Source organism: Scyliorhinus torazame, chromosome 10, assembly GCF_047496885.1.
Source record: "Scyliorhinus torazame isolate Kashiwa2021f chromosome 10, sScyTor2.1, whole genome shotgun sequence".
Taxonomy (NCBI): Eukaryota; Metazoa; Chordata; class Chondrichthyes; order Carcharhiniformes; family Scyliorhinidae; genus Scyliorhinus; species Scyliorhinus torazame.
In genome coordinates this window covers 100768071-100787404 of record NC_092716.1, presented here as the reverse complement: position 1 = coordinate 100787404, position 19334 = coordinate 100768071, and the positions used below count along the sequence as shown (strand labels likewise).

The 19334-nt window shown below is 49.7% G+C and overlaps 1 protein-coding gene across 1 annotated transcript in view; it reads right to left on the bottom strand.

The window, feature by feature from the left end:
- Positions 1–10467: 10467 nt before the first annotated feature.
- The window catches only part of LOC140430803 (matrix metalloproteinase-15-like), a 199952-nt gene continuing 191085 nt past the window's right edge, over positions 10468–19334 (bottom strand). Inside the window, exon 10 of the mRNA XM_072518505.1 lies at positions 10468–15036. Within this exon, the coding sequence (XP_072374606.1) occupies positions 14615–15036 (422 nt within the window). The 3' untranslated portion in view covers positions 10468–14614. The remainder of the gene's footprint in view (positions 15037–19334) is intronic.

The following is a 19334-nucleotide window of genomic DNA, read 5'->3' as shown; positions in this document are numbered from 1 at the left end:
AGGTCCCCTTCCTATTAGTGAACACGGCCCTGTTATCTGCAGGTGGCCGCACGGCGACGTGCATCCCATCGATTGCGCCCTGGACCATGGGGAACCCGGCCACGGCAGAGAAGCCCACGGCCCGGGCATCTTGGCTGGCCCGGTCCACGGGGAAGCGGATGTAGCGGTGCGCCATGGCATATAGGCCGTCAGTCACTGCCCGGATGCACCGATGTCTGCGATATGCCGGACAGGTCCCCACTCGGTGCCTGGAATGACCCCGTTGCATAAAAGTTCAGGGCCACCGTAACCTTGACGGACGCGGGGAGAGGGTGTCCCCCGCCAGTGCCACGCGGTGACAGGTGTGCCAGCAGGTGGCAGATGTGTGCCACGGTTTCCCGGCTCATCCGGAGTCTCCTCCTGCATTCCCGGTCCGTGAGGTCCTGGTATGACTGCCTGGGCCGGTACACACGGGGCGCCCTCGGGTGCCTCCGTTGCCGTGGGGCCGCGACGTCCTCCTTCCCCTACTCGTCCTGTCGGTCGGGTGTCCCTCCAGCCTGGGCGGCTGCCGCCTGCCCCTCTGCAGCAGCCTGCACCGCCTCTCTGGCACGCTCCTCCTCCTCATCCAGGGCAACATAGACATGAGCGGCTGCCGCCACGGCGGCCAGCATCGCTGGATGATCTGAAAACATGACGGCCTGGTGGGGGGAGGGGAACGACGACATGTCATCATTGCCCATATCCCCTCCTCCCCCCAGCCAGGTGGCATGGACCGCATGGGTCCAACTGTTGGAGGCTGGCACCTGGCCAGGCGGACCAACTCACTTTCCCTCCCATCCCCCTCCCCAGCAGGGACCCCCCCCCCCCCAACCTCCACCCCGGCACGGACACCCCCATCCCCCTCCCCGGCACGGACCCCCCCCCCAACCTCCACCCCGGCACGGACCCCCCCCCCCAACACGGACACCCCCATCCCCCTCCCCGGCACGGACCCCCCCAACCTCCACCTCGGCACGGACACCCCCATCCCCCTCCCCGGCACGGACCCCCCCCCAACCTCCACCCCGGCACGGACCCCCCCCCCCAACACGGACACCCCCATCCCCCCTCCCCGGCACGGACCCCCCCAACCTCCACCTCGGCACGGACACCCCCATCCCCCTCCCCGGCACGGACCCCCCCAACCTCCACCTCGGCACGGACACCCCCATCCCCCTCCCCGGCACGGACCCCCCCCCAACCTCCACCCCGGCACGGACCCCCCCCCAACACGGACACCCCATCCCCCTCCCCGGCACGGACCCCCCCAACCTCCACCTCGGCACGGACACCCCCATCCCCCTCCCCGGCACGGACCCCCCCCCAACCTCCACCCCGGCACGGACCCCCCCCCCAACCTCCACCCCGGCACGGACCCCCCCCCAACCTCCACCCCGGCACGGACACCCCCATTCCCCTCCCCGGCACGGACCCCCCCCCAACCTCCACCCCGGCACGACCCCCCCCAACCTCCACCCCGGCACAGACCCCCCCCCATCCCCCTCCCCGGCACGGACCCCCCCAACCTCCACCCCGGCACGGACCCCCCCCCCAACCTCCACCCCGGCACGGACCCCCCCCCCCAACCTCCACCCCGGCACGGACACCCCCATCCCCCTCCCCGGCACGGACCCCCCCCCAACCTCCACCCCGGCACGGACCCCCCCCCAACCTCCACCCCGGCACGGACCCCCCCCCCAACCTCCACCCCGGCACGGACACCCCCATCCCCCTCCCCGGCACGGACCCCCCCCCCAACCTCCACCCCGGCACGGACACCCCCATCCCCCTCCCCGGCACGGAGCCCCTCCCGGCACTCCCCCGGAGCCCAGCCTACTCTAACCCCCCCCCCGCCGCACACACACACACACAACCCGAGACACACCTCTCCTCACGCATTCAGACTGCGGCCACGCCATCGCCTGCCCAGAGCCAACCCCCCAGGCCGTCACTCACCTCCACGCTGGTCGGCGTGAACCTGGAGCACAGGGTCACGCCGATGAAAAGGAGGTTTAATTTACGTCGACGTGAACGGTCATCACGCCGACGGGACTTCGGCCCATCCGGAAGGGAGAATATCGGCAGGCCGAAAATCGGCTGCCTTGCGCAGACCCGTGACATTCTCCGCGGCAGCGGCGCCATTAACGCCCCGCCGACTTTTCTCCCTTCGGAGACTTCGGCAACCGGCGGGGGCGGGATTCACGGCGGCCAACGGCCATTCTCCGACCCTCTGGGGGGTCGGAGAATGACGCCCGATGATAGTGAAAAATTAAAGTTGCATCTAATTTCCAGATATTTGGTAAAGGGTGTGGGGCCAATCTAAGATTAGGTTTTAAATGATTTGTATTATAAACACACTTAATGATTGTGTGTGATGGCCTTTCCTGTTGACAGGACACAAAAGCTTGTTATTCACTGTGGTGTTCTATGATCTTGTCTTGCAATGATTCTACAGAACTGCTGGTGACTTTGCCAGAATTGATTTATTAGTGTACACACGTGGTAAGGTAATGATCATATACAGGCCAAGTTATTATAGAGTTATTTTAGACTCTCCTGGAACTACCCTTATGTGTGACTGTCCTCGTGTATGCCTTACAACCTTCTGGTGCTCACCAGGTGTCACCTGACTGATATCTGCCGTCACCTGCTGAATACATATAACATTATCTACAGGCATATCACCACATCCCCCTTCCTTCGGAGATATTAATGTTTATGTACAAACATGATCACAATCTATACTCTATACAATTGGTTTGTGCATAAACAATATAAACAGATTTAACTAGTGTGTCCATAGACATGATATGCCTGTACAGTGTATTTCACTTGCGCACAGCTCATTGTGCCTCCCTCACGGGATCGTCCATGAACACTTGCGCTATTGCCAGCCTTCTTGAAGACTAGTTTGCGTGCCGGTCTTTTGTTTTGCATTCTTTTGACACAATGCCTCTTAAAGGCATGTATCTTTGATGGCCTTGTGTGCGCCACAAGCATTTTCCTTTTCGCTTCTTTCCACGGCGCTGTTTGCTGTTTCATTGTCTGTTCTCTGTGTGGCTTTTCATCATCTTCTCTTTTGTTTTCATCAGTGAGATGTGCTAGCTCTCCCACTCTTCTCTTCCTCTTTTTTGTTTTAGCGATCATCTGGCAAATATTTTTCTTGTTAGCTTTGGGCTTGGTAACCCAGGATTTGGTGCTGGACTGCACCCTGTGCATAGAAGTGTGCAGATCCTCAGTTGGGAACTGCGTCGCCGGAGTGCTTTCAATGGATTATGCAGCCATGCCCAATTTTGTGCCCTCAACCAGAGGTTGGAGATCCTCGTTCTCTGGTGCCTGGGTGGAATCACATTTATAACATCAGGCGCTGTACTTTGTTGGCTTGTTGGAACAACGATTAATGGTTCCTCATCACTGGAAATTACAATACAAACATTCTCTGGCCCTGACGATTCAGGTAATGGGTCATCCTGGTCTTGCTCTAGTGTGTATGTGTGATCCGTTGAGCTACATACCGATATAGTCATCAGCTCCTCCAGTTCATCTGTCGGCGGAATAGCCTTGAGAGTCAGGGAGACGACTACCATAACCATTTCAGAGGCCTGAGATGATTCACCATGCGCCTCTGGAGCAAATTGCTCCACTGTCGATTTATGTCCAGCTTTATCACCTCATCAGGCCCTCAAAACAATCTTTCTAGCACTTTCTTCTCGCCCTCCGCTAACTCACCCTTGGACTTGTCATTTTTTTCATTACCTTCATGTACTTGGTATGTGTCCTTATAGTCCTCCCCACTGGAATTAATATCCTCGTATTCATCATCACTATCCTCGTACTCATCATCAATATCCTCGTACTCATTGTCATCATCTTCCGTGAAGTTTAATACTGCTCGCGGAAGTATGTACTCATGCAGGAATTGACCTATTTTTAAATCAACAGTGAGTGTTGCTGCAGTTCTTTTATTGAACACTTCATGTTTCGGAACCTCAGGGGGAGAAGAAGAAATTGAAAAAGGAGTTATTTCGCCCAGTTTTTGTGACTGCTTTGAGTATGATGTGACTGGTTCAGTCTAATGATTTTCATTGTGACATTTCTGTCATTTTTCCAGTGAATGCGGCAGCTTGTGCACCCCATGATCATAAATACAAAGAAGTCTGCCCCAGCAGGCCACGCCTCCATCTGATACGTTTTCATGAGCACTTTATTCGTGAAGTACTGATTTGACTCAAACTTGAACTCCAAGGTGAAGCACATTGGATGTGCGGAAACCGAAAAGCTTATTGCAACGTCCTCTAGTTGCTTTAAAATGGGCTTATCATGCTTCTGTATCATGTGGTTGAGCCTGTCCTCATTTTCAAAGACCGATAACCAGAACTCTGCAGCGTCCGTCGTGTTCTCCATTGCAGTCTCTGGCTGATCTTCCTCCACTTTCACTATCGCTTGTATCTCATCGGATAATTGCGACACCGTGTCTGGTTGCGAATCACTGTAACCTTTTTCAGGTTCTCTAGTTGGGACGAACAACCGTTCCAGTAGGTTCAGGGTTTCACATGCATCCGCCCTTAGGATAGACACCCGTTTCGTGTCCACATTGGAGAATGGTACAACATGTCTTCTGTTGTGTACCCATGTTTCTAGGTCACGTTCCCTCAGCATCTTAAATTCATTCCCACTGTAGTTGACTAGGTTTCTTGGCTGGGCTACGACTTTCGGCGGCACTCGCAGGCCATGCAGATCACCCAAACTGAGGAGGTTAGCCTTCGCCCCCGTGTGAAGTTTGCATTTTATTATGTTAATGTTTAACATTACTGAAATGGTCCATCTGCTTTTGACGGTATCAGCTTGACTGGAATTGTTGTTCCAATTAAAATCTTTGTTATTTCCGTCTTCTGGCTCACCGTGTACTTGGTAGCGATTGAATCCACGAAAAACTCATCAAGGGTCATCTCATTAACTGCATTTATCGACTCCATCTGGTCGACTGATCTGTTTTGGTCCACTGTGGGACGCGAAAAACACTATTTCGCAAAGTGACCAACATGGCTGCACCTGAACAGACTTTTCCAAAGGCTGGACACTGCAGTGGGCCATGTCGATTGCCACATTTCTGGCACAAGATGGCGGCTCCTGTCAGCCGCTTAAAATTGCCGCCTGCATTGAGACCACTTTTCTTAATGACACTAATGGCGCTGGCATATATGTTGGCGCTAAAATGCTCCGAGCTGAGTGTGCTAATTTGCTGTGCAGCTAACTCATTCGCATGGCAAACCTTCTTGCTTGTTCCAGTATCAAATCTTCTTCCTGCAGCAATCTGTCACGGAGCTTATCATTTGATAGACCAAACACAATTTGGTCACGGATCACGGAAGATGTCAGACTACGAAATTGCAGGGCTGGGCCTTCAGCCTCAAGTCAGTGACAAAGCTGCCGAGAGATTCACCTGGTTTCTGGGTACGCGGACGAAAAATGTATCTCTCAATTGTTTCATTTTTTGGGGGGAGCAATGCTGATCAAAGTACCCAATGACTTCATTGTATCTCTTGCTCTCTTCCTCACTATCAAAAGCAAACGTATTATATATTTCAATTGCTTGTGGACCCGCCACCGGGAGCAGCAACGCAATTCACCTTTTGTCAGGCTGTGCTTGCGGGCCAAGGGCTGATACATAAGAGTTTAAACTGCTGTTTGAAGACACGGCAGTTTTCGGCTAAGTTTCCTGATACTTTAAACGGGTGGGGTGCTTCAAACCTTCTATTTCGAACTTCAATATATTTTGCTGCATTGAGTCGCCTATGGTCACAGTTCACCAGGTCGGTTCTTCAACCGATTTAACTTCGCCTTTTCCGACATTACCCTCAAATCTTCAGAACTTCGGGTACCATGTTGTGTTCTGTGATCTTGTCAATGCAATGATTCTACAGAACTGCTGGTGACTTTGCCAGAATTAAGATTTATTAATGTACACACATGGTAAGGTTACGATCATATACAGCCCAAATTATTACAGTTACTTTAGATTCTCCTGGAATTACCTTTCTCCTCGTGTATGCCTTACAACCTTCTGGCGTTCACCAGACGTCACCTGATTGATATCTGCCGCCACCTGCTGGTGGGAGGTCACACTGCTGAATACATTTGAATACATGTAACATTATCTGCAGGCATATCACCACAATTCACTTCTTACCTTTTGTTTCTAACTTCGCTCAATGCAGCACTCCACTCCCTCAGTGCTACACTGGAGATTATTTAAAAAAAAAAAATTTTGAGTACCCAATAATTTTTTTTTCCAATTAAGGGGCAATTTAGCGTGGTCAATCCACCTAACCAGCACATCTTGGGTTGTGGGGGTGAAACCCACGCAGGCACGGGGAGAATTTTGCCAACTTCACACGGACAGTGACCCAGAGCCGGAATTCAAACCAAGGTCCTCAGCGTCGTAGTTGTAGTGCTAACCACTGAGCCACCGTGCTGCCCTGCACTGTAAATTATGTGATCAATCTTCTAGTCACATTAAGTAAGCAAAACAAAAATAATATATTTATAGATTTAATAATGTAATTAAATTTTATACAGAAAGGTCCCTGGACTGAATTTTCCACCCCCCGACGCCAAAATCGTGTTCGGAGATGGGGCAGAGAATCCGTTTTCATGCACGAAATAGGAACTGATGGCGGTATTGCAATTCTCCACCCCCTTGAAAATCGGCGTACTCGTGGAGTATGCCGTGCAGGCCCGCCCCGCGATGCTCCGTTGCCAACCGGCCGAATTCCCGATGATGTGGTTCCAACATGTCCCCACTGTCCGTGGCATCACGTGGCGGCTGCAGACTCAGTCTGGGGCCGCCACAGCTGGGGAATGGCCGATCGGCGGGCAGGGGGCTTCATTTGGGGCTGGGGGCAACGTGTGCAGGCGGTCTGGGGCGCGCGAGCGGCCGATGGGGGCCACTATTTTGCCAGTCCAGATCTGCTGTGTCCGCCATGGAGCACGGCGTGGCTGCTGGAGGCCGCCGCCATGCGCGTGCTTGGCCTTTGACCCGGAAGTGTGGGGGGCCGTATCAGCAGCTAGAGCTGCAAGCTCTATGACAGCTGCCTGCTAGCCCCCAGCAAAACGTGGAATCTGTGGCCTTTTGTCGCCAGTTTTCCTGGCGTAAAAGACCACAGTTTTCCCGACGGCGTGGGGACATAGTCACAAAAATGGAGAACCCAGCCCCCTGTGTTGATTGACATGACCGGTGGATGTTTTATAACACAAGAACGGGACCTGAATAGCAAAAGTTTGAGATCCTCTCCTTAAAATGCTATAATGGGGCTTCCCTGTACTTAAATGTCATTTTCATATGAAGAGGTGGGAGAGGTTCCACTGAAGCACATGTGACATTTAGCAAAAATTCAGTTGAAAGACTTTGAAAAGAGCAAAGCTTTTGGACTTATTGGCCATAACTTCCTCGAAGTGACAATCAGTGTCGGTTAGCCACTCCGTACCTTTATTGTGCTGAAATACTTAAGTGCCTGTCTCGCTCGACCTCCCTGACTCAGGCTAGGTGAGATTCAGGCAGCGCAGCAGGTCCCTGGCTCCAGTGTCGAAGTGCAGCAAAGGAGGCCACGCCCAGTTTTTACAGCACCAGCTAACCTAATGCAAGTGAGTTTAAATATCCTGTGGAAAATAACAGGCCAGGGAGAAGGTGAGTGAATGGGACTGGGGGCTGGGGGGGGGGAAAGAGCATGCATTGGGTCTTGGGTGGGCAGTTGGACATTGCGGGAGAACCGAGGCTGGGGTGTTTCAGGTTTGGAGGGGCCAGACATCAGAGGGGGGGGGGTCGGACATCAGTGGTTAGCATGAGGGGTTGGATATTGGGGGAAGGGGGAATGTGGAGCAAGACATTAGGGGTGTGCAAGTCTGGTCGGTGGGGGAGGGGCAGTCAGAGGCTGGATCAGGGGTGGTTGGACATCAGGGTGGGGGGGGACAGACACCGCAGTATTGAAGATCAGGTCGGGGGGGTGGAGTAGGGTGGTGGTTGGCAACTGGGTTGAGTCAGGAATCAGTTGGGTTGGGTTTTGTCGGGGCGATGGGCATTGGTTGGGCAGGTGGAGGTTGGGGGGTGTCAGGTCCAGGGGTCAGGTTGGGGCGGTTTCTCAGTACAAGGCTCACACTGGGTATTTAATATAGTTCCGCTGAAGTTAGGAGCGCTTTTATTTCATCTAACTTTTTCAGAGTAACTATTAGCGTATCACTGGCAGACCCATCCAAGGTTAGCGATTTAACTCGCTTTGTTGAATGGTTCCCAGCGCAGCACATTGTCCAGGGGAAGTTAGCGTTTCTGGACAATTGTCAGGGGAACCTTACTGCAAACATCTGAGAGGGATTCCCCAGCGGATCTTTGAGGTACCCCCAAATCCGACGCTAGGGACCTAGGAACCTATTGTCCTTTCCTGGGATCATTTTACAAGCGATGCATTGTGTTGCTATTTATTTACTGCATTGTCTTACTTCTGATTTGTTCTTGTTTTGTGCTAGTTTCTGCCTGAACTGTCAAGTGTAAATATTGTACTTTTTGCATTTCAGAGCAGTGGGTAGAAAATGATGGGTAGTTCATGCAAGTTTCAAATGTTTGGCATCATGGTAAAATGGTAATAGTTTGTCCTATGGCATGTTATCTTATGACATGCATAAGATTTTAAGTTTCAGATCAGAGGAGACACAGTTCTGCTTATGGATATTGATGTTGTTGTAAACCACTATTGCAATATATTGCTTGATCAACATTTCACTCATTTCTTGTGTCGTGAATGTGTGGACACATGTGTTGCTGTGTATCCTCACCAAACATAAATGAAGCCACTGACCAGTCACTGCAGAAGCAGGGAGTTTCATTTGTGGTATTTAATTGTAACACACGCCCAGCATGAACCAATTTAAAAAACATCAGAAACTCTAAATACATGAAAAAAGTTATTTTAAAAATAAAACCATACGTCTAACATTTGCTTCTAAATTGCATGATTTTTGGAACATTGAGTGACAGTGATTATCGCAACATAGCAATGTTTGGATACCATCACTGTGATGACTGATTTACATAGAGGTGCAGAACCCAGTATCAGATAACAAAAGAGTTGAGTGGTAATGCTCCCATAGTTAGTTACTTATTATTTTGTAAATACCCGCAATACAAATCCAACGTGTGATTATCTGGCTGTACTGTGTACAATATAGACTGTTCGCTGCCCAGATCACATTGTAAATACCCTGATGAAGTCATTGTTGCATATCTCCCTATTACTACAAATTAGCACCAAATTCAAAAGGTACCTTGAAATCACATCATCTTGGACTGATGACAGAGCTTCCCTACAGAAAAATAATTCTAACTGAACATCACAGAATCGCGATTCTGAAAGTTTTGAATTTTGGGGGCAGCTTCTGCACCCTGTAACAGGTTAGAATGAAGAAAAAGACTGTTAAATGCTCCCAGTTTAGATGAATACTTAATATAAAGACACATGCAGTGTGAGATATGGACCCAGTGTCCTCTCTGAGTGCCTGGTGGAAGTTCTTGACCAGCACTTCCATCTATTTTGTTTTGGATCAACCATTCCAGTTTTTGAGTGGACTGTCTGAGCAATTCTAAAATGCTAACTGGACACGAAAAGGCTCTTGTTCAAATTTCAGCCTTCCTTTTTATCTTCTTTTGTGAACCTGTAGCAATCCATAGAACTATAGAAAAATAACGGTGCAGAAGAGGCCATTCAGCCCATTTGGCCAGTGTCTGCATTGGCCAAAACGATTGAAAAAGAGACTAGCCGTGCATTTTAATCCCATTTTTCAGCACCTGATCCATAGCCTTGCAGGTTACAGCACTTCAGATACAAATACCCGGGGCTGGATCCTCCACTGTCTGGATTCACTGTCTGTTCCAGCAGTGTACCCACAGCCGGGGACTGATTTCCCGACGGCATGGAACTGCCCATATGGGAAACCCCACTAGCCGGCTGGGGGGATGGAGAACCCCACTGCCGACGGGGTGCGGCGGGCGGTGAGACAGAAAATCCTGCCCCTTATAAATGAGTTGAGGGGGGGGGCTATCATGGCATCTAGTCATTATCCAAAAGGCAATGAAGTTTATTTTCATATCCTTACATTCTATGGTAGTACAACACATTCTTGGCTATCCCAAAATTGAGATGTGGGATTACAAAGGCATTACAAAAGAGGAAAACCATTGGATACCTGTAGCTCATCCATCTAGAAAAATCTGCAGTCCCAATCACAGTTTGTTCCAAAGTTTTGACTGCTTTGCCAGGAAATCCATTCCAAGTATCAATTATTCTAAAAAAGAACTTCCAGATATTAGTTTTAAATTGACCTTTTACCAGATTGAACCTCTGTTTCATTTCCTAAGGCTGGACTTTAGAAATGGTGGGGGGGGGGGGGGGGGGGGGGGGTGGGGGGGGGGGGTGGTGGGGGGGGGGGGGGGGGGTGGGGGGGGGGTGGGATGATACTGCTCGCTTCGCCCAACTAAAAAGTTGGTTGATTACCAACTGAGGAAAATAAACTGAGAGCATCTCTTGCAGTCTTGGCAGCACGAGAGTTCAGTAGTGGGCATTGCTAGGACTGCAAGCAGGCCCAGGTTGAAGGGGCCATGGATCCTGGGCTCAGGTAAGTCTGGGGGACTGGCGGGGAAGTATTAGGCACCCTAGGGAGGGAGATGATGGCCATTGGTTTTGCGGTGCAGGTGGGAATGAAAGAACGGATACTATATTTTGGGGGGTGCTTCCAATATGCAAAGCTAATGCAGTTTCCCCCCTGCCCGGAGATAGTACCTTCCCTCCTTCCTGCCCTTTTAAAAGAATGAGCTGCCTACTTTTACCTGTATGTCCTCACCAACAATGTTATGGCTTGCAAGCAAACTCAATTGACCCGTAATTATTTATTTAAGTACAACGGGCAAGCTGCCAATTTCGGTGCCTACTCACCCCCTGTAATATGGGGTACAGCTCAGGAGAAGGTGGTGGGCTAGCTGCCCCTCTGATCTGCTCACCGGAGCTCCTCAGTGCAGGATATGTGGCTAAGTGCGTCCTTGGCGGGGCGTTCCATGCCGGGGACTGAAAAATAAAACAGCACCGGGAATGACCCCTCAATTCCCACCCAGAAGGGACTCTATTTTTTAAAAGTTAAATCCCGCCCCATATTTCCCTACTTTCCTTATATAGCTCCTTTCTCTGGCATTAAGGATCAACCTTATGGCTCTTCTCTACACTATGGTTGAAATCAGCCATGATTGAATGGTGGAGTGGACTCGATGGGCCGAATGGCCTTACTTCCGCTCCTATGTCTTATGGTCTTATAGCTATGGGTATTGAATATGTCCTTGAGCAATAGTGGAGTTTGACCAGGGTACTGTACAGTTACAATGTGATTTTTCTGACTTGTATTCTAGGCTCCATAGCTCAAACTTTTATTTGCTTTACAATGACTTTTTATGTGCTAAGTTTACAAACAACCATACGTTTCTTCTAATCTCACCCTTAGAAATGTCAACATTACTCAGAGTATATCGTCCATTTTTTCTTCTGATGTGCAATACTTTACACTTACCTGCATGCAGTTTCATCTACAACAAACTCCCTTGGCCATTTTTATCTAGCTGATTTAAAAAATGTTTTTGGCTGCCTCACACTGATTGTACCACCTGATTTAGCATTTTGATTTTGAACCAAGGTGTACTTAAAACAGAAGGGATTCTTCAACAGATCTTTTTGGCCATACCACACTGTAATTATTTCCCCCACTCCTTAACCTAGTAACACCATTTCCAGATTTTATGCTGAATTTTCATCAGTTTGTTGCAGTTTCTGGTGGAGCACTTTGTCAAAGGTGTTCTGGAAAACTAAGCAGACAACAACTTTCATTCACATTTCTTAACACTCTTCGTGAAATGGAAAATAACTGAAAGCCTTGATATTGGAAAAAAAAGTGATAAATAGTTAAAAGGAAGGAAAAGCATTTCGGGAAATTGCATGGTCGAAGAGAAAGAAGTTAGAAGTTTTTTGGAACGCAGGTGGTTACAAAAAAGAGAGGGAGGGACCATAGCAGCTAAAAGTGTGGGTACCAATTATGCGCGAGAAGTCAGAGGGAACAAGGGATGGTGTTTGGGGATGATTGAATGGAGGAAATACAGGAGCAGTCTATGGATTTGAAATCAATGTTTAGAATCTTGAAATAAGCTGACAAAGCTCAGAAAAGACTGAATGATGAGAATGCTGGAATTCTTGTAGGGGTGAGAATGCAAGCTATACAGTTCTGAATGAGTTGTATTTTGCTGAATTTGGAAGCAAAAAGGCTATGAGAAAATATTACGGGTGATAAAGTCATGGGCTAGAGCTTGGGTGAAGTGAACACAGTTAGGTGGAGATGGGCACTGATGCGGATGTGGATGCAGCCTTAGGAATGGGGTTGAGGAATGCACTGAAGTTCTACAGAGGCTGCTTTAGACTGATGTGTGACAAGAGAGGCTAATGGAGCCATGTCAATACTGGCAGCTACTGAAAATAAATTTTCAGATTTTCTGAATAAAGTGGAGGAAATTTTGGAACCTCCAGCTCTTAATGTTGGAAGGCAGTTAGAAAGTGTATCACTAACTTTTGGAGCAGAAAAAGAGACTGAGTTCAATTTTGTTGTTATACATGTGAACCCTGATCCCTATGCTTCACCATAATATAATTGAGAGGATTGTGGATAAATAAACACATCATACGACTTCAAGGTGGAGGCTAATCTTAGATGAATTTTGTGGTTATAATGATGACCTCTTTGAAGTATGTGTCCAAAGAAAGAATGCAGATTTGCAGCCTATCAAAGTTGAGTTTTGAACTTGGCAAAAAAAGTGACAACCCTATTCTTTAGGCATCCACTGTAATTGTTTTTATGCAATATTCTTTTTAAGTCAAAGCCATCAGATGACAAAATATCTCCATGGGAAATCCTTCTACTCATTGATTATCTCCATTCAATTAGATTTCTGCCTCCAATATGGGGACAGGCCTATGCTGTTAACAGAGTCAAAGTGCCAACGAGAACATCTCCATTGTTTATGTACAATATATTCTATTGATGAAAAATCAATCACGGTAGCACAAGTGATTAGCACTGTGGCTTCACAGCGCCAGGGTCCCAGGTTCGATTCCCCGCTGGGTCACTGTCTGTGCGGAGTTTGCACGTTCTCCCCGTGTCTGCGTGGGTTTCCTCCGGGTGCTCTGGTTTCCTCCCACAGTCCAAAGACGTGCAGGTTAGGTGGATTGGCCATGCTAAATTACCCGTAGTGTCCATAAGGGTTGGGAGGGGTTATTGGGTGGAAGTGAGGGATTAATGTGGGTCGGTGCAGACTCGATGGGCCGAATGGCCTCCTTCTGCACTGTATGTACTATGTAATCTATGTAATGTACATTATCCATAAAGGGAACTTTTTATTTAAACAGTTATCTTTATCCAGTTAGAAATCTGCCTCCAGCTTGATATTCAGCAGGATTTAACCTTCAGCCAGGAGAGACAAGTCTGCAATCAGCAGGCATCAGACTCTGGATTGCAGCCCAGACTGAGGCTATTGTCAAGGAGACCCTTTAGTCTCAGAAGGCAAGCCAGGACTTCTGGTAAACTAATTTTTGTAATGCTTTACTGCAGCAACAACCCAATCCACACGAAAGGCACAAGTGCAAACATTTAAGAAATAAAATGAAAGAATTATTTGGTCCTGTACTAAAATCTGCTGGAATGGAATGATTTTCTTTCAGTAGAACAGGTTTAACCACAACAGAGTCATAGTGTTGATGAGGACATCTCATAGAATCAGCTGAGTCTAAATTATAGGAGAGGAAATGACAATCTCCCAGTGTTTGTACAGTTATAGTAATTATCTTACAGTGATACAATGGAATAGGAGTTCTCTCCTAATGATGCAGTGATTTTATTAAAGCTCTCGGAGTCTAATTGATAAAACTGCAACAATGTTAAGGTATAGAGAAACAAGGTTATTTTTTGTGGCTTGGCTGCTTAAATGAATGTCCACTGTTTCTATGACTCATTGTAGCTGACAGCAGTTGGTCTAACACCAAGTTATGATGATCCAGGCCAATGTTCAGAAAATATTCGGCTCAGGAGTGGAAATTTTTCAGTGGACTAAAGGTTGGATAGAAATTATTTATGAATTAATCGCAATAATGATGTGCTCAAACAGTATTAATTATTTCAAGTGTTTCGTGCTTTGTGGTTCATCATCTCCAGCCAGTGACACTGTAGGAATCCTTTCTCATGCCAGGCTTCACTTTTGTACCATCTTACACAGCACAGTTAACGGTAGGGAGGTAAAAAGGCACAGGAAGCATTCCTTGGAACCACATCACAAATTCTTTTAACCCAATAACCCTGGGACCATCTCAAAATATTCCAAATTCTCCATGTTTTGTATGTTTAATGCCTCACTTAACAGCATTGAGCAGAACTGTATAAAGTAAAACAAAATTGAGAAGCAGTGTCACCTGGACTCAATGTCTGTGACCCAAGGGAGAGCCATCGAGTAACAGCACCAACGTGAGCGTCAAACCCACTCCTGCATGGAGCGTTTACAATACAGCAGGAGTCTTGGTGTTCCCTTCTTCTGCAGTTGGAGGATGGCATAGATCAATCCCAGAATGCAAAGCAGCAAAATCAGTGGGACTATGACAATTACTATATTCATGGTTCTCGTATAGTCATCCACGGGGATGTTAATATGGATGTCCACCTCTTCTTCCCTCTCTTTTTCCTTCTCTTCCTTTGTCTCACCTTCATCATCCCTGTCATCAATATCATCAAAATCATCAACATCCAGAGTAGGCTTCTTTTCATCAAAATCAGTTTCCACATCCAGGTGGCATCCCATCCAGTCACGAAGGATGGATTTTGGATAACCAGGTTCCGTTCTCAGCAACTGGTTGTTAAACTTCCAGTATTTGGTACCTTTGTAAAAATGCGTGTAAGCTGTCAATCAAAATAAAAACAATTTTAGAGATGTCATCTCAACTGTTTTAAAGGTTATACAAATAGTCAGAAATGTACAATTAATTAATTCAGCATTTTAATTGGATAGTTATTTTATGCATTGGCTGTGCGTTCACAATTTAGGACACGAGAGTCAGAAACAATTTCTAAATTTTCAGATGACAACAAATTAATTTAGGGTTGGTTAGTTAATACTGAAGAAGACTGCAACAAGTGACGAATGTAGAAGTAATTGGCAAATTAATTTCAAAAGATAATTGTGCGATATTAAACACTGGTAAGAAAAATAAGGAAGTCACAGGCATGACCTAAAGGAAAAGTTTGTAAGTGTGGTAGCGAGCGGGAACTGCCGGGTGTTTCCCGACAGCCGACCCGGCGAGACCGTCACCGGAATCTAATCTTAATTAGGGAACTTAATGATGCCTCATGGGTTTCATGCTGGAAAAGACTGTCCTGCCAGCTGATTCGCCTGGACCACGCTCAGCAGCTCCCCGCCAACAAGGGGAACAGCTCCTAAACCGATCTTGCAGCGCAAAGATCCTGGGGCTGTTTAGCACAGGGCTAAATCGCTGGCTTTGAAAGCAGACCAAGGCAGGCCAGCAGCACGGTTTAATTCCCGTACCAGCCTCCCCAAACAGGCGCCGGAATGTGGCGACTAGGGGCTTTTCACAATAAATTCATTTGAAGCCTACTTGTGACAATAAGCGATTTTCATTTCATTTCATTCAAACCCCACACAGCACGCAGCCATTCCACCGCGCAGAACTGCCCCACATTTCAGTGATGCCGACCTGGCCCCACTGTTGAACGTGGTGGAGTCTAGACGGGATATCCTGTTCTCCCGAGGGGGGTCGGAGGATCAGTCACCGGGCAGCTAGTGCAGTGGCAGCGGCCATCAGCATGGGGAGTGTCACCAGGAGCACAGCCACCCAATGCCGTAAGAAGCTAAACGACCTCCAACGGGCCTTACGAGTGAGTTGGCATCGGCCCCCTGGCAGCTGTCTTGCCTGACAGCCCTCCCGCGGCACAGCAGTGGGACTGCCCCCCAGCACCCACCTGCGCACCCCACCCATCCCCAGTGGCAGTGCCCACGTCTGACCTCCGCATTAGACACCCCGCCCCCGCAATGCATGAAGATGGCAGCTCACAATGCCTCTCTCTGTCCCCGCAGGAGAGGTTAGCCCAGATCAGATGGGAAAAGGGCCCAGACAGGCTGTGGGGTGCCAGACATCAGAGTCCTCACCCCATACGAGGAGTGGGCCCTGGAGGTAGTGAGGGTGGCAGAGGATAGATCGGTCACCAAGGTCAAGACTGGCCTGCACCGCAGAGGTGAGGATCCACCCAAGTAACCTATCACAATGAGTTGTTCATGCCAAGAATAATGATCCTTCCCTCCCACTGACCACATATCCATTCTCCCGCAGGATCTTCATCCGATGGCGTGGCCCATCCGAGGAGGACCCCCTGCCATCCAACAGAACACCACGGAGGAGAGCTTAGAGGATGCCACTGTTGAGACGTCACAGCTGTCATCCCCATCCTCCACCAGCACAGAGACACATCTCGATGGGTGAAAGTAGTGGACAGGCTTCTGGAGCCAAGGACAGTTAGGGTCACGATTGTATACCATTAAAACAGCTTACATCCGACACATGTGAAGCCTATGTCACGTTATTCCACATTGCGGGCCGGCCTGCAAGCACCCCCCTCCCCCGTTTGCCCTTCGTCCTCCCCCGGCCCTAACTCCGCAGGCACTGTGGTTCTAGTTCTGGGCTTCTCCGTACTAAGGCACACCATGTGCAAGTGATGGGTGTGAGCGCGCTGTCAGCAGACAGACAGGAGTCAGACTATGGCATAGATTGAGGAGCACCAGACAGCGGGTTATCCTCACTCTCCTACCTTGTATATTGACCCGCTGACAGTGCCGACAATGGCCCATCACCCTGGAGCGATATAACACAGACTCTGGAAGGGTGGAATAGGGTGAGCAGGTGGGGGGAATGGTTGGATGGGGTGCAGGGAGTAACAGACCGGGAGGTGGTGAGATGACAGATGGAGCCATGTCCTATGAGAACCGGGCGAGGATGAGGACCTCGCTGGCCTTGCGGGCATGCTGCACATTTGTCCCGCCGCTTGTCCTCCATCCTCTAGGTGTTTCCTCGATTCCTCCCCGGGCTCGTCCTCCAGCCCCTCTGGTTCGGCTTCTCCTCGTCCACCTCCTCTGACAAGGTTGGATGTTCCTCCTCCACCACCCCTACTGCTGTCCCAGGTTGTGGAGGACAATGCAGAACACCACAAAGTGGACGACTCTCAGGGGGTCAGTGCACCACCAGAATGTTCGAGGCATAGGAACCGCCACATGGGCCTCTTAATATTGGGTCTCCGCATTGGTCACAGGCCTCCACACTGACGTGATTAGCCAGGTCCAAAGCGGGTATCCCTTATCCCCCAAAAGCCAACCGATCATCCTGGGGTGTCCCTCGAAGACGTTAGGGATCTCCAACTGACAGAGGATATAGCTGTCGTGCACACTCTTGGGGAACCGAGCACAAACGTGAATGATCTTTAGGTGGTGGTTGCACACAAATTGCACGTTCAAGGAGTGTAACCCCTTCTTGTAAATGAAGAGCGGTACTGGACCACCTGGTTCTGTGCAAGTCGACAGGCGTGCCATCTATTTGCCCTTGGACCTGGGGCTTCCAAGGCAGAGAATCCTACTATCCAGGCATCTTGATGGGCCTGGTCCAGGTCAAAGTTTATACAGTCAGCTGCTAGAGCAACCAGGACATCCGTGACTTCATGGATGCACTTGTGGGCTGTTGGTTGGAATATGCTGCACAAACCCCGCTTGAGTCCTGAATGAACCAGAGGCGAACGTTCAGGGCTGCAGTGACCTTGACAACCACCGGGAGCGGGTATCCTCCCCCTCCATATGGCACTAAGTCAGCAAGGATATGACACAGTTGCCGCACCATCCCTTTGCTGAGGCAGAGCCTCCTGCGGCTCATGCTGTCCAACATCTCTTCAAAAGACCAGCGATGCTTGTACACCTTGGGTCATCGCCGGCCTCCCCTTCTGGGTCCCTCCCTGGCATGATGGGCAACAGGGTCCTCAGGGTATGTGGCGCGCCTCTGCACATGGACTGCCACCTTCACCGCAAGGGCAGCTGCTGAGGTGTCTACAATATCATCCATCATGTGATAGCTGTAAGGTATTGGAGATAGTGTGAGATGCACAGTTATGGCTTTCCAGCGGTACCCTCTAATTTCCCAAATCTCCCCCACCCTAACACTCCCTGTCATCTCTCAGGATGCTATCCAATGAGCTGCTTGTTCTGAGGGACTATGCCCTACGCACGCACCCCTGGCCCTTGGACACCGGACCCCAGACCTCAGGTGTACACCCCTGATATACCTTCAATTCACCGGGAGGCAGAGAGAGAGTGAGTGAACATTAGGCTTTATTAGTCATGAACTTGCCTAGCCAGAGTCGGTTGTACAGATGAATGCCGCCCACAGGCGGCCGGTCTATATATGGCCCCGGTGAGGGTGGAGCCAGAGGCGGAGCCCACCGGGGTTATAATACAGTACCTGGAAGCAGCTCGTGTTACCACTTCCAGGTCATAGGTTACAGTATCATGCATGCATTAGGTGAATACATTCACCACATTCACCCCCTGTTATAAAATCAAGTCCAGCGGGGGTGACGTGGGGTCATTACATATTCAGTCTATCTGGAGGACGGATCGTTCTCTTCAACCTCCTCAGCTCTGGCGGTGCGGCGGGCACGGTTGTTGCAGGTGGTGACTCCAGGGGCGTTGTGTCTGGAGCTTGAGCCTCAGTCTGGTGTGTCGGAGACAATTGGGGTGTGGGGGTAGGCAGGGGGGTGATGGGTGGCGGCAGTGTCAGCGCAGGACAATACAGGAGATGCAGGGGAGCGTACGGGGCGCAGGAGGTGGCGGCGGGCAGCGGGGCGCATTGGTAGGGGAACCAGCTGGCGCCAGGTCCCGTAGGGAGATCGTATTTTGTCGTCCGTCCTGGTGCGCGATGTAGACGTACTGGGGGTTGGCGTGGAGCAGCTGGACCCTCTCGACTAGGGGGTCGGTCTTATGGCTCCTCATGTGCCTCCGGAGAAGGACTGGTCCCGGAGTTGTCAGCCAAGATGGAAGCGAGACCCCGGAGATGGACTTCCTGGGAAAGATAAACAAACGGTCGTGAGGGGTCTCGTTCGTGGCTGTGCAGAGGAGTGATCTGATGGAGTGGAGGGCGTCGGGGAGG